We start from the raw sequence: 15,592 nt of genomic DNA on the forward strand, positions 1-15,592 counted from the left end.
TCGATAACTCTCCGGTCAAAAAATTGTGGCTCAAGTCAACGATTGATCCCTGGCCGTACGATGGCGACGTCGAGATTAACGTTCCCTGAGCCGTTGGTGGGATCCCACCTGATAGATTGTTCCGTTGCAAGAAGAGTGAAGAGAGTGTGGGGATGAAGAACAGTGGGTCCGGTACGGGCCCACTAAACTGATTCATGCCCAAGTCAAGGAACGTTAACTCAGTGAGTGGTGCCAAGCCACTGAGTGGACCCCACATGCGATTATTTGACAGCGAAAGATAACGGAGGGATGATGACGGCAGCGACGGCGGCAACTGTCCGGCGAGGAAGTTGTTCTTCAAATCCAGATGCAGGAGTTGAGAGGATATTGACGGCAACTCACCGGAGACGGAGTTGAAGGCTAATATGAGGACTTTGAGCTCTGTAACTTGGTAAGACCCGGCGGGACTGACCCGGTGAGTTGGTTATGACTCAGGTCAAGCGTGTGGAGGCTGTTCAAGGAGGAGAATGTGGCGGGTATTCTCCGGGTGAAGCGATTACTGGGCAAGGAAATGACTCGAAGTTTCGTGAGTTTCCCGATCTCGGGGGGGATTGAGCCGGTGACAATGCCGGGGGAGAGGATGAGTTGAGTGAGCTCGGTGAGCCCAGAGATGGCGGCCGGGAGAGAGCCGGCGAGCCCCGGTGAGTCTCCGAGTGAGAGAATGGTCACCCGGAGGGAAGCAGGTTGTAAGAGAGAGCAAGTGACGCCGGAGAAGGAAGAACAGGGGTCCGGTGAGGTGTAGTCCCAGGTGGAGAAGAAGGAATGTCTGGTGTTATAAATGGGAGTGAGAGAGTTCTTGATGGCGATAAGAGCTTTGAGATCTGAGAAATTGAGCTTTGGAGATAGCTGAAGTGATGAAGAAGGAAGAAGGACCAAGAGAGTAGAAAAAAGCAGAAGCAAAAACAGAGACGTTGGGCAGCCATTTACAGAAGAAGAAAAACCAGCATGAAACAGAGAAAATGCAGAGTGGGAAAGTGCGGGTGAAAAGTGTTTGAGAATTTGACAGAGAAATCAGAAATGTGATGTGAGCATGTGGATGGTGGTTGCAGAATAAGGAGAGGTCAGAGAAGCTATAAAAGAGAGAGGGTTGACAGTTGAAAGAAGGGAAAATACAAAGTACAGGGTTGAAGACTGCAAAACGACATGGAAGTACTTTTGTTGCTTGCGTTTCTTAAGGTTGAGTGAGGGATTTCTATCTCATTCTTTTAAGAGCTTTTGGTTTCAATTTTGAGAAAAAAGATGGACAACTAAACTCATTTTAGCTGATTGGATTTCTATCTCATTTCTTTCAAGAGCTTTTGGTTTCAATTTGAGAAAAAAGATGAACAATTAAACACACTTTAGCTAATTGGTCCACGGATTTGTTAGCAAGTATATGTTGGTTTCCGTTTCATGAGAAGCTGACAGGACATCTATCACCTTGAAAAAGAGACATCATAAAAGCAATTTCATCGAACACAGTGAAAAATGAATATTCCGTATAGCTTTTCCGGCTGTAAAAAGAGAGAACTACAATACTTTATAGGTAAGGAAAATGATAAACAATGGCTTACAAAAGAAGTACAATTCCGCCATATTGATAGCATCTTATTTACGCTATTTATGGTGAATTTTATTTTTACTAAGTATAAGTATTTCTTATTAGAGATAATCTTAGTTAAGGCTCTATGGAATGCTAAACATATCTTAATAGAGATTAAAATCTTAATTCGTCGTATTATGAGAAGCTAGTTTTTTTTATTAAACTTAACTCTTTGGTTTGGGAAAATTTTTTTACTGTGGACAAATTTTCATAATTCATTATTGGAAAGTTGGCGGGTTTTAAGGGAGGCGTTAGCCGTTATGTTAGGGCAGGTGTCGGTGGGAGAGTGAGAACGAAAGAATTGATTGATCAACGGGAAGAGTGATGAGTCATGCGGAGTGAGGAGGATTGATAAGTGAGGATGGGTCCTTAAAACACATGACACTTCAATCACCAAACCAACTTGCAGCAGATAGAATATGGTATGAAAAATGTTAAAACTTTGAGAGCATCTAACATTTTGTCTACTCACCTAACTCACAAACCCACCCTTTAATAAGATGGGCAAATGATTCCATAAACACAATTATGGTAGACTTTGTATTTATATGGAGTGTAATATGAACCATTTTTTTCAATAAAAGACATGTACTAACTGTCTGAAATTATAAGTAGGATACTACTCACGACCTCCTACTTATAAAAGAGCTTTTATATTACTAGATTACAAGATCATTAGTAATATAAACCAAATTTTGGAAGCCTATGAATTGGGAGGGATCTCTGTGCTGTATTGTTAATAGAAGTCATAGATGGGGATTGGGTGGTTCCCAATGCAAAACAGAGTGGGCATTTCATGATCTCACATTGGAGGCTATTGGGCGAAGCTTATAGATACCATCTCACATGGCCCCAATCCAATACTCCACATTATGCTTTGTTTTGTTGGAAGCAGACACACAATCTGAATTATGCTTCCACTTTACTCTTAGGCCATATGAGCCGCATCACAGCAATACGCCAAAACCTCAGGATGGCCATTTATCTGACAACAATTAACATGCTCTACATTATTACACTCTTCCACACTTTTATAATCTAACCTTCACCATTTCTAGACACTCACTCTGCTTTCAGATCCCTATGCACGCTGCTAAGCTTTTCTATTTCTTGACCAAGATTCTTTTCCATTGACCAAGACCTATCATCAATGTCTTCTCTGTTATATTTTTTTAGCACTGGATAAAAGTAGTATCATTACCTTGATAAATAAATAAACAATTCTTTTATGGCTTTGTTATTAAGAGCTGGGGTAGACATGGGGAAAGGATCAATGACCCATTGGTCCTGTTTTAGCATCAATGGGCTGTACATGGATTTTGACATTACTTTCAGTGTGACCCAAAAGAAATACAATCCTTCAACGTTAAAAGATTAAAAAAAAAATCTGTACATGATATAAAAGCATCGGTACTCCTCTGGTTCTTAAATAGGACCCAATTATTGAATTGATTTTAGTCCTAAATATAAGACCATTTCTCATATTTATCAATTTTCTCTAAATTACCCCTATAGATACTCCCTCAACCATAATCAAGTAGAAAAAGAAGAGGGGTATTAAGAAAGATGATTATGGTATTTTAAGAAAACGTGTCACATTTCCTATAATTAATTAACTTGGTTAACTTTTTTAATCTAATCAAATTAGTTAAATAAGTCTTATATTGAGGATCGGAGGAGTATAAAACTTTTTATTATGCTATCAAGAACTACCAACAATATGAGTTACCTCTTTGGATAAAAAGGATTGGAGTGTTGGGCTTGCCGAAAAAACAGAGTTGGTCGTCTCACACCCACATCCTTTGGATCTGCTATTCCATTTGAAAATAATTTCTAATATTTGCATTTTAAAAACAATTAAGAAGTTTATTAAGTTATAATTAAAAAATACAATAGACACTATATGTTAATGAAAAAAAGAATTTTGTCAGCAAAAAAAGCTTCCAGACACATAGGTCCCATTTGATATAAAACATTAAGAATGAGAAGTAAGAATTAGAATTAAGATTGAGAAAACCCATTAAAAAAGTATTTAATATGAATGATTACTTGCTACTTAGGATTGAATAAACCCAAGTAAATGGGATTAGAGAATACCAAATAACAAACAATTCCTCAGATTAAATACTCTTTTAATAGGTTTTTTTCAATCCCAATCCTAATCCTTACCTATAATTCTCAATACTTTGTATCAAACAGGACCATAGGTTTCCTTATGGGAGCATTTGAATCCTAAGAACTCACCCAAATAAATGAGTAAACCCAAATGAAGTAGATTAAATGCGTCGAAAAAGTTTCTGAGAAACATTAAATCCAAAAGCATCAGCATCAGCATCACCAACAAATTACAAGTTTACAGTTCTGAAACATATTTGGAATAGTAGCATTTGACCTTCCGAAAGCGCATTACAGAAAGTGTTTTCGACCTTTACGACAGAGGAGGACCGAATAAGAGAGATAAAGAAGGTGAGGTGAGGCCCATCTGGGAGAGAAAGACCTAATGAGCTCAACTGTCCTTCCAATCTCTCCCTTACAGATCCTCTCCAGTCAACTAGGCAGAAAGGCATAGGTAATCCGAAGTCCAGGCTAATGAGAGTAATTTAAACTGTGCTAACTATGGAACTGCCAACTACCTAGGCAGTGTCTGTAGGTGGCTGCGTGACCCCATGCTTCACCAACAGCTTAGTCAGCGTCTCAGGCGAGCAAACTTGGTACTTCACTTTCCCAGAAGGTGACAGGAAAACCTCAGCAAGTTCAAGTTTCTCAGAGGTCAAACTTGTGCTGTCCATAGTTTTACTAAGAACTTTGAGTGCAAGCTGCACAGCATCCTCCCTTGAGATATCATCCTTGTAATCTTGCTTGAGTATTGATTGTGCTGCCTGGTTATTTGCACCAATAGCTGCAGCCTTCCAACCACCATAATTTCCACTAGGGTCACTCATGTAAAGTTGAAAGCCATAATTTTTGTCCCAGCCAGCAAATAGGAATGAGACTCCAAATGGCCTGAGACCACCAAATTGCGTGTAACCTTGCTTAGTATCGCATAGAGATTGAACCAACTGTTCAACTGGCATGGGCTCTTGGTAAGCATAAGTGTAGCGTTGTGCTTGGACCCTAGCAGTGTTGATCAAGATGTTGGCATCAGACATTATACCAGCCACAGCACAGGCAACATGGTCATCAATCTTATACATCTTCTCTGTTGATGTTGAGGTTTGCAGAAGCTTCGATGTTACCTTTTTCTCCCCAACCAAGACAACCCCATCTTTAGATAAGATCCCTATAGCAGTACCTGCATTTCCAATAGCCTCCATTGCATACTCAACTTGGTAAAGACGGCCTTCAGGAGAGAAGATTGTTGTACGGCTATCATATCTTCGAGACATATTGATCTCTCACTATTAATTCAAATCTAAAAGGAAGGAAAATAGGGATTGAAAATCAAAAATTAAAAATTAAAAATATTGATCAGTAAAACAAACTGCTTTAACATTAGATATTGTGATCTCTTCATGACATACCATCGGTTCCCCCCTGGGGGGGGGGGGGGACCATAAACTAAATTAACAAAATATAACAAGTAAAACACAGTATGAAAAAAAAAAAGAAGAAAAAGTCTATACATATTGGAAGTCCCCCACCCCTTCGGGTAAAACATCAGTACCAATTCTAATAATTACTAGGTGAGCATCAATGACCGCTGCAGTAGACTTCGCTACTATAAATATACACCAGGATATATTTTATGTTACACATAATTTTGATGTCAAATTTTCCTTGTTTCAGAACCATGAAAGCATTAGATCTTACGATAGCCAAAGCTTCAGTCATTTCCATCAGATTTTTCTTTCCACTTTTTTTTTTCCAAGTAATGTCATGGGCCTCAAAATCTGGGTTTGAACAATTCAAGAATAAATAAGGCAAGATAAACCAATAAAAAAGGGAAGCAGGAATATCTTACTTACCTTGGTTAGGAGTTAATACTGTTAATGATCCATGTACAATGGGGTGGATCTAAAGTTTGGATGGCTGCCACTTGCCACCAATTTTCATAGAGTGAAACTAGCACTTAAAGTTCGACCCATTTAGCCATTTTCCCACCCATTGAAAAGAGGCTCCTCACTTTACACAAGAGTCCAAGGGACTCAATAATAAAGTTCGACACATCTAGCCATTTTCTCGCTCATATATCTAGCTTAGAGAAAGAAATTTCGCATCCTCAAAGGCTCAAACCACAAGCTTAATGGCCTTCTTTTTGCTACTAGCGACTCAGAAGTAGGAGATGCTTCTTGGAAAAAGATAGGATTTAACAGTAGTTTGTCAAAATCTGATATAAATAAGCAGGCATGTCTTTTATTGCTAGAGCTTGAATTAAGTGGCTAGGTGAGTATAAATTTGCAGAGATCCCAAGTTCAAATTCTCAACATTTCCCAATGCACCAATATGGAAAAAGGATTTTTTTTTTAAATAATGAAAAAGGGACTGTCCTTGGCATAATAAGTAGAGGACACATCACTCCGCAAAGGTGTTACCTAGCTCCCACGTAGAAATAATTGAAGCTTGTGTTTTATAGAAATTTATCCTACAGAACACCCATCTCCTTCCATAAATCCAATCCATGAGCCACCAAATCCAAGATGCTTTTAACACAGGACCATGCCATGGAATAACTAACACTCAACAACCAAGGTGTTATATTCAAAGCTTAGCTTTAAATTTAGATTTAAAAAGAAAAAGGAAGAAAGAGAAATACCTCCCCATTTTCACCCCCACAAATTGAAAAAAAAAAAAATGTTAGACATTAAGCTAACTATCAACAGCTATATCACCCGCCCAATATAACTCCAAAGCACCATTTTTCAACACACTGGCAGCCCTGAACACAGAAGTAACTCCTAAATAATCTAAATTCCTTCAATAAACAACAGTACAAAGGCTGGTTCAGAGATCTAATCAGTTGATATGAGAAGCTGGAGAAATCACAATCTCATGGCTGCCACTCGGCATGCACTAATGGAATGGTTTGATGTTGTGGACTGAAAGCTTTAGTAAAATAACCGAAAGAAACAAAAGACTGAAAGAGAATACTGAAGAAAAAATAGCTTTGCGACTGACTTTCTAAAATTTATCAGTCGAATTATTGGCTGTGAGGAACATAGGATACAGAGCCCTCAAAATCTAAGCCCTGCAACAGAACTAAGACTTCAACCCTAGAAGTCCCAGATAAGAATGAACTCAATTTTAATTGAACTTTTGTATGTATAATAAGGTTAACACAAAGGAAAAGAAAACACAAAACTCTCGACATACCAGGAGAATGAAATCCCGTAGAAGATTCTCCAAACAAGAAGGCCTAGGTTTCATAAAGTGATTACTCAATTGCACCAAAACACACATAACTCAAGCACTAAAATTCTAGTGCTTGGCTACTTCCCCACTAAACGGGCCTCAAAGATAAAATGCCCAAATTTTCATTAGAAAAAATAGTCGACTGCGGTTGCACTAAACGTTAAGTGCGTCCCTTCATACTCTATTAATCAGATCGATAACAGGGATTGCCTTACTCTCAAACCGACCCTAATTAAAATAGAAAAGCAAGCAGCATCCAGAAAGCTTTCAACAGTAAATAGAAACAGAAAATTATCCTCGCACATTTGTCTTTAGAAGCAAACTATACAATCAACGTTATCAACAGAAAGAAAAAGATGAAAACCCAGGAAAACAAAGAAAATGTAAGCCAAGAAGACGATCTTACCTGATATTCTTCTCGGTAAATCAAGAAACTCCGCAGCTGGCTTCGCACTGGAGAAGACAATAATGGCTCCGAGAACAAAAAAGGTGCTGCTTCTTCTTCGCCAAGAAAGATCGGTTGGGTTAACAAATTGGGCCAGGCACTATCTTTTCGGGTACAAACCGCCCATGTTACGATTGGTTGGGTCATTAATCAACTTCGTTGGCCCAAACTATTTGGAAAAGCGCATACAAAAAATGGATAGATGATTTCTAAAGTAAAGTGCAAAGACGCGTTTTTCGCCTGAGAAGACGGACAAATACAAAGGATGGGGTTGTTCTTTTAGCTTAAAAATCATGATTTTTCATTTTTTAGAAATTTTATGAAAATTAATTTATTCTAAAAATCATTTCACATTTATTTATGATCATAAAAATGATTTCTTGTTTACTAATTTTCAGATTTTATAATATCTCCATATATATTCCTTATTTTCGTCAATATTGATTCGCATATACTAATTATTTTAAAAAAAATAAAAAATTATATTTTTATTTAGAAAAACTCGAACATGTTAAATTTTTTCATGAGTGTTTTTTCCAAAAATATTTTTTAATTAAAAATAATGAACTAAAAAAGCCCTATATTCTTTCATACGTAGAAGAATGAATTCATAAATAAATATTTTTAAGAATTAAATCATAAAACTATTATTTTTCATATTACATAGTAAAAGACTCTTTATTATTTTCTATAAAAACTATCAATAACGTCTTTGGTACAAAAATTGATATATGAATATGAATTATAATTAGCTTTCGAAAATTTTATAAATACTGATTTTTTTTTTTTTGGGGAGGCCATCTATGCCAACTTGTATTAATATCAATATGATTGATTCCAATCACAAATCTCTGCTTAGTTTTTATTTGGTGCACATTCCTAGAGCTAGTTACGTGCAAATGCATCAATTATATAATATCTAACATGTAATACTCGCATTGTGCACATTGTATGTACCTTCTAGTTCTAGGAATTGTAGAAATAGTAGTTATTGGGAAACGCCCATTTCAATTTGTTGGCAAGAAAAATGCACCAAGGAGGCAACGACACATGGTTAACTTTTCTTTCTTCCAGATCCAGAATGCGTATCATATAGTGGAGCTAACTATTAATCTGATCATCAAATTGATGAATATATTAATAAATTATAACATGTAAATTTGTTTTTGTATATTAGACCAGTAGTATCATTGATTATTGATATTTCTAGGTTATTTTATAATAAACTTGATTGATTTCTAGGTCACTGAAAAATATATATTTTTTTTTCGTGAACGACCCAAGTCATGACAATTATTTTTGAAAATTGTCATATAAAACTAATTTGAATTGATAATTTTAAAAAATAGATTTAGTGATAATTTTGCGACTGACTTTTTAGCTTTTTAAATGATTAGCTTATTTGAAAATTATTCCTGGCCAACTAGACAGGACGATCATATGTTGAGATTTGAGGTCTTAATTTATACCAGAATTAGAAATTTAAAAAAAGAAAAAGTGAATTTCACGTTCTCATGCAATTTCCAAATTCCAAAGCGCTCACGGGTTTACTACTTTAACTTTACACTGACCGAATCCCACGCACACCCCAAGAGAAGCTAAAAGACAAACATCTTTATATAAAAAGAATCTTTATATGATTCTCACAATTCATTGAACCGGGATTTTTTATGAGCAGTAGTAAAATAACATTCTACGACAAACGCAAGCAAATGTTTCATTCATACGAAGTACACTTTTTTTCTCCTGCACATCGATTTGATGTACGTCTTAAATAACCAAAAATAAAAACACTAGTCCGTTTCTTCAATCACCAACTATCTCTCAGACAAATCGATCGATTATTTGATGTGAAAGCGATCCAATCCCTGCAAAACAAAGCCAAACCAACTATATATTACTTGCTTATAACTTTATATATAACTCAAGTTTAAGTTTGATAACGGGAGAAAAGGAAATAAATTAAAACAAAATATAGATATGATGAGATGGGTATTAATATATGTATTATACATACATTGTTAACTAGTTGGGCAAACACTGAAACCCTTGTGGAGGAACCTTGCCACAATCAATGAGGATCTGAAGAGCGATGGGAAGGACGATATTGATATTAAGAAGCTTCAACCTAATGGTGGTGCAGAGGCACACGGCGGCGTCTAGGTCCAGAAGCCCTCCAAGCACAGGGCAACATGCTTGTTTAGCGTTCTCTCCAATTCCGATGTGGATCAAACCTCCAAGCACATCCACGCACGCCCCTAGCTTCAAACTGTCGATAGGACAAGTGGGTTGCGCTGGCGGTGATGGCGGCACGTATGATGGTGGTGGTGGTGGACATGGTGTTTGAGATGGCGGAGATGGAGGTGTAACTATAGGTGGGGGATTTATTACTACCGGTGGTGTAGGTGGTGTCACGATCGGAGGTACATACGGTGGTGGTTTCACAGGTGGCGTCACAACCGGCGGGTTAGGCACATATGGTGGCGGCGAAGGCGGCTTCACAACTGGTGGGTGAGGTACGTATGGTGGCTTTGGAACATAAGGTGGGGAAGCAGGTGGTTTTGGGACATTTGGTGGGTTCACAACCGGTGGCTTTGGGACATAAGGTGGGGAAACAGGTGGTTTTGGGACATTTGGTGGGTTCACAACCGGTGGCTTTGGGACATAAGGTGGGGAAACAGGTGGTTTTGGGACATTTGGTGGGTTCACAACCGGTGGCTTTGGGACGTAAGGTGGGTAAACAGGTGGTTTTGGGACATTTGGTGGCTTCACAACCGGTGGCTTTGGGACATAAGGTGGGGAAACAGGTGGTTTTGGGACATTTGGTGGGTCACAACCGGTGGCTTTGGGACGTAAGGTGGGTAAACAGGTGGTTTTGGGACATTTGGTGGCTTCACAACCGGTGGCTTTGGGACATAAGGTGGGTAAACAGGTGGTTTTGGGACATGTGGCGGCTTCACAACCGGTGGTCTTGGTACATACGGCGGTGAAGAATGATGAGGAGGTTTTGGAACGTAATGATGATGGGGAGGTTTTGGGACCTGATGATGCGGTGGTTTTGGACCGTACGGCGGTTTAACGACGGGCGGCTTGCCGTGATGAGGAGGTTTAGGGGAAGAAGACGGTGGTGGACAAGGCTTATTATTAGGGCTTCCACCACGAGGAGGAGGACGATGAACAGGAGGCTTCCTGACTACTTTAGGAGGGTGGTATTTTGGAGAAGGGTAAGGGCAATATGGGCAAGCAAAAGCAGTGAGCAATGAGCTCAAGTTCAAGAGCAAGATGAAGAGATTTGATACAGTAGAATGATTCGCCATTGATGAACTGAATCATTCACCGATTTGCTTGCTTCAGAGAAAGTAGTGAGTAAGAACTGTTGGAAACCCTAGAGGGTGACGCCCTAGTTATATAGGATAATGGAGTCACGGACGGATAGAGACTTGTCATTTTTATGAATCTCACTGTGCTGCTAGTTGCAATTAAATTAGTTCATCTTTTATTATGATTGATTGACTTCAAGGATTTTCATGAGATTTTTAAGGGCGGTGTACATGTTTTTTCGTAGTAATTAGTGGCAATATTTATGTACTTTTTTTATATCCCCTGGTTTGTAGGCTTTTCTTACTTACTTTCATTCATCATGGACTCCTTGCGTTTAACTAAAATTGTGAAACTTGTTAATAGAAATCATATAAAACAGTCACATATAGAGTGAAAATGATTCAAAAACTCTTAAATATAGATTTGGATTTGAGCCCTATATTATTAAAAAAAAAATCCATGCAAGAAGTCAACAAATATTAATCTTATCGGTTAAAATGCACCTCGTATATTTAAAAGATGTGTAATTTGTAAATATTTTTGTAAGTGCACTTTAAACTTTTAAGGCAAATATATTTGCATTGGTGAGTTCCGAAATTTAATTTATGTAAACATATTTGCCACTTGTAATAGAAAGAGATCAAGTTAGTAGAGTCCCACCCATGTGCGACATGATGATGGTGCTTGAATATGAATTAGCTAACTCAGTTGGTTAGGATGAAGTGAAGTATTATGATTATACATATGAGTCAGGGGTTTAAAACCTTTCAATGTATTACTTCCGTTCCTAATTATAATGATTGCAAACGAGATCTTATAGAGAGGTAGTACAAAACAAAATTATAAGTTACTCCCTCTAGTCTTATTTATAAGCTTTAAATTTGAAAAGAATTATGGTCCATTTTATTAGCTTCAATTTAGGTTTGTCTTAATATTTAATATACTTTTTTTTAATATTGTTTTTAATTATTTCTCTCTTATCACATTTTTTTCATACATTCTCTTTTATCATTTTTTTTCATTTATTATAAGGGCATATTTAAAAATAAAAGTATATTTTTAATATATTTATTGTTTTTAACTAATTTTAACTAATTGTTTATTATTTGTCTTTGAAGCTTATAATAAAAACCCGAGAGAGTACTATAATATGAGGGAGCTAGTTGCATTTGATGTTTGAATTTTATTTATCTATTAATATATTACATTTTACTTTGCTCTGTTTAATAAATCTTGTAACTTGAAAACAACGAAAACATAGTCACAGACAAATAAAAATTACCCAATTATAAAGGTTGCTACCTTCAGTTTTAAATATAAAATCTAGTTTATATGTAACATATCCTCTTAGAGAAAATGAGTAAATAAACTTATGCCTAATTTTATGTCCCAATTTCACGTCATAATTGATAATGAACAGTAAATAGTAAAAAGAATTTTTATGAGAAAGAAACGACAGAATCATCATCTCAGCCACCGCCTTGATGGGTTTGGATTCACGGAAAATGCTGAAATCAAATTTAGAAATCAATAAGATATTGCAAAGAAGGAAAGCTGGAGAGTCCAAAATGTCAGCATTTTAAGGACAAGAGACGTAGAAATAATAAGACAACGTGGTTTAATTTATGTTACACAGAACATGTTTTGACAGCTAGTGGCTCTTTCTTGCCTTTTTCCTATTCGACCCGTGAATGGATGATGATGGAATATATAAATAAGGAGATATATTTATATATGTATATATTCCCCTCAATTTCACAATCACACTTGCAAACCCATCACTTAATAATTGAAGAGACTCATCATTCTGTTCTTTTTAATTTTATGATGTATTTTTAAATTTTTATTTCTAAACCATTTCTAACTTATCTCTTCTTAAACTTATCATGAATACATTTCCTCTTATTCTTTCTCATATAAAAATCTTAGCTCAGTTAGAATAATTGCTTGTTAGGATTAGCTCGTTTTAGAAGTGATTATATATATGGTGTATACGGTGAGTACGTGAGAAAAATTTTATCTTCACTTACATAAAAGTGTTTTTTAAAATGGTTTTAGGAGTTACCAAACACCTCCAAAGTAAATATGTGAAAGAAGTTGACTTTTTAATACAAATTATATCATTATAAATCAAGATTTTATACCAACTACATATTGCATGTACTCAATTAGATTGGCCAGAACTAAGCGAAACAAAATAAGGAGCCAAGGATGATCGTTAATGTAGATGATTCCTTTTAATGAAGTCTTTTATCTCAATCTTTAATAAAACTCACACTAATTGTTACCCCACATGATGTCCTTTATAGCTCAAATATAACATCATGTGAACACCATTTCTTTCACATGGCTTTTTACGATTATCTTGGTACTCAATCATAATTTTTTTACAAATCAATGAAAATTATTATAATTTTTTTTTTTAATTGCGATCCCTTTTCATAAACCTTGATAAGGGATAAATGGCCTTTGTTCTTTACCATTCTAACGTACCCTTTTCCTCCATTTCTGTAACATTTTTTTAAACCTAAAAATGAATCTCATCAGATAGCTCAATGGGAGAAAATAAGTACTCCTCCGGTCCTTAATATAAGACCTAATTATTGAGTTAATTTTGCTCCTAAATATAAGACCTATTTCTTATATTTATCAATTTTTCCTAAATTACTCCTATAGTACTCCTTCAATTATAATTAAGTAGAAGAAGGAGGGAGAATATTAAGAAAGATAGTTATAGTGTTTTAGGAAAAACATGTCATATTTTGTTATAATTAACTAACTTACCTAACTTCCTATCAAATTACTTAAATAAGTCTTATATTAAGGATCGGAGGAGTAAGTCTCTTGAGTATTGATACAAATGCAAAACTTGAGTCATTTTTCTAAACTTTATATTATATGTATAAAGGCAAACTCACTGTTTATATTACATTATATTAGTGAATTGAAATTATATGTATATAATCTAAAGTTTAGGAAATTATATATAATTAATTTTAAAAAAGTAGGGTTTGAGGGAGAAGGTAGGGAAAGTCATAATTGTGGCTAAAGCATGACATGTGAGGCTCTTTACTTTAAACCTTATGGCAGAGAATCGAGGCATTAAAAAAATAATAGAGAATAGGAGTAGTATGGACAAGAAATGAGATCTGCCATTGTGAATGACAGGTCTTTTTCTTTGAATTTAGTCACTATCCCAAATATATTCCTAATCCAAACTTTTTCTCCATAATTATCAATCAAGGTTCTGTTTGATAGTCAGGTTTAGGATCTGGCAAGCAAGACGCAGGTTTAATTCAAAATATCATAATCTATAGGCTAATCGCCATTGTTGGTCTTAAAATGTTAAACCCTACAAGGCTACTTCATCAAAGATTTGCATCTCGGAGTTAGCAAGCACCTTTAAAATAATAGAGGTAGAGAGTGTGTTAATATATAAATATATATATATATATATATATATATATAAAGATATCAATCAATTTTATCCCTAAATTTATATTTTTTTTCCCAAACAATTCTATTAATTATACATAGTAAAAGAGCTTTTTACAAATGGACATGATTTTCAATACAAATGGATTAAATGGGTGTTGACAAAAAAAAATTAAAGGGGGCATTATATGTATTTATTACAAATTATTAATTTAACTAATTTTTTAAATTTTTATAGAAAAATTATTTATCTCTTATATTTAAATAAAAAAATTTGATGAGGATTTTAGAGTTAAAAGTTTGCGAATTATTTTTTAGATAGTTGAACCTTCTCAAAATTTTTAGGATAATTTTTTTATAGAATTGAAGTTGCACGATTTTTTAAAGGAAAGGGAGAAAGAGGGAGCCCAATATAATTTTGCAATGTCATATCCTCTCTGTTTCTTTTTTTTTTTTATAATTATTTTGGCCTTATACGTTGTATTCTCTTTCGACTTTATAATATCTCTGAGAACCTTAAAAGATACCTACATAATATTGACAAATTTGAAAGAGGTTGGTACCAAAAAGAGACTTAAACCCCTAAATATAAGAATGTAAAAGTTTGTCCTAATTTGAAGTAATTTCTAAATTGCTTTACATCCAATTAAGCCAACCTGGCTTTAGCTATTAGTACTAATTTTGTGCACCTATTTTAACATTATATTGTAACTATGCTAAGATTCAAACAAACGGTATTTGAATAATTTTTACAACATTTACGATGGAGAGAGGTAACTTTTGAGGAAATAATTCCAGTGCGAATTTAATATACACTCATTATATTGCTGCATTTTCTATAAATTTGGACACACAGGCACGCACACTTAATTCTTATAAAAATATATATTTTATCATTTGTAATTTTGTAACGAATTGAACTCGAATCCTTTATATTCCTTCGTTTCTTGTCATTTTATTATTATCTTCAGCCTAGGGCTAAAGAATGGGGGAAAAAAAATTAAACTTCATATATGATCCAAAATTTTCAACTACGAAATTTATCTAAAAAAAAAAAAAAAGGCAACTACGAAACTTTCGTGTCCTCATTCACCATTATTACTGACAGTGAGAAATTATTGGTACGCTCAGTTATGTTTAAAGAGGAAAGCAGAAAGCAACGGTTCGGTTGATAACTCATGGCTTCCTCATTGAAAGGCAATAAACACAAGTACCTTTTTTAATAAATAAAAAAAGATTATGGAGAAGTTTCGGACAAATTTTTCTAAAATAAACTGTAAATATCAGTTTAAATAATAATTGTAAACTCACCTCAATTTTGTATCCTAATGACATGTAAAAACCTTAATAACTGGGAAATTGTAAATTTAATCCTCCCTATTGAACATCGTCATCAAAATGATTTGAAACTTAAACATTAA

General features: G+C 35.2%; 2 protein-coding genes and 1 pseudogene across 5 annotated transcripts; all 3 read right to left on the reverse strand.

Annotated features, from left to right (window-relative positions):
- Nucleotides 1-7: 7 nt before the first annotated feature.
- On the reverse strand, nucleotides 8-1,050 carry LOC114736007 (probable LRR receptor-like serine/threonine-protein kinase At1g34110; annotated as a pseudogene).
- Nucleotides 1,051-3,872: 2,822 nt separating this feature from the next.
- LOC114736020 (proteasome subunit alpha type-4-like) lies at nucleotides 3,873-7,471 on the reverse strand. Its single transcript, XM_028923810.1, has 2 exons — nucleotides 7,377-7,471; nucleotides 3,873-5,033 (listed from the first exon to the last, which is right to left on the reverse strand). The coding sequence occupies exon 2, from the start codon at nucleotides 5,005-5,007 to the stop codon at nucleotides 4,255-4,257; it is 753 nt and encodes a 250-aa protein (XP_028779643.1). The 5' UTR covers nucleotides 5,008-5,033; nucleotides 7,377-7,471; the 3' UTR covers nucleotides 3,873-4,254.
- Nucleotides 7,472-9,011: 1,540 nt separating this feature from the next.
- Nucleotides 9,012-10,789, reverse strand: LOC114736019 (36.4 kDa proline-rich protein-like). 4 transcript variants are annotated; one of them, XM_028923808.1, is made up of 4 exons: nucleotides 10,270-10,789; nucleotides 9,997-10,237; nucleotides 9,433-9,948; nucleotides 9,012-9,283 (listed from the first exon to the last, which is right to left on the reverse strand). In XM_028923808.1, the coding sequence occupies exons 1-3, from the start codon at nucleotides 10,730-10,732 to the stop codon at nucleotides 9,441-9,443; spliced, it is 1,212 nt and encodes a 403-aa protein (XP_028779641.1). In that variant the 5' UTR covers nucleotides 10,733-10,789; the 3' UTR covers nucleotides 9,012-9,283; nucleotides 9,433-9,440. The 4 variants fall into 4 exon arrangements, with proteins under 4 accessions (XP_028779641.1, XP_028779640.1, XP_028779642.1 ...); XM_028923807.1 differs by having other exon boundaries at nucleotides 9,433-10,111; nucleotides 10,145-10,237; nucleotides 10,270-10,788; XM_028923809.1 differs by having other exon boundaries at nucleotides 9,433-10,111; nucleotides 10,270-10,788.
- Nucleotides 10,790-15,592: the final 4,803 nt, after the last annotated feature.

This window comes from Neltuma alba, unplaced genomic scaffold (genome assembly GCF_004799145.2).
Source record: "Neltuma alba isolate B1F8T4 unplaced genomic scaffold, ASM479914v2 tig00013281_pilon, whole genome shotgun sequence".
In the NCBI taxonomy this organism is placed as follows: domain Eukaryota; kingdom Viridiplantae; phylum Streptophyta; class Magnoliopsida; order Fabales; family Fabaceae; genus Neltuma; species Neltuma alba.

Excerpts from the sequence above, each read along its gene's own strand:
- LOC114736020 (XM_028923810.1), bottom strand. The coding sequence starts at position 5,007 with ATGTCTCGAAGATATGATAGCCGTACAACAATCTTCTCTCCTGAAGGC.
- LOC114736019 (XM_028923806.1), bottom strand. The coding sequence starts at position 10,732 with ATGGCGAATCATTCTACTGTATCAAATCTCTTCATCTTGCTCTTGAAC. Across the intron at positions 10,238-10,269 it reads ACCACCTGTTTACCCACCTT|ATGTCCCAAAACCACCTGTT; the intron begins ACGTCCCAAAGC and ends GTGACCCACCAA.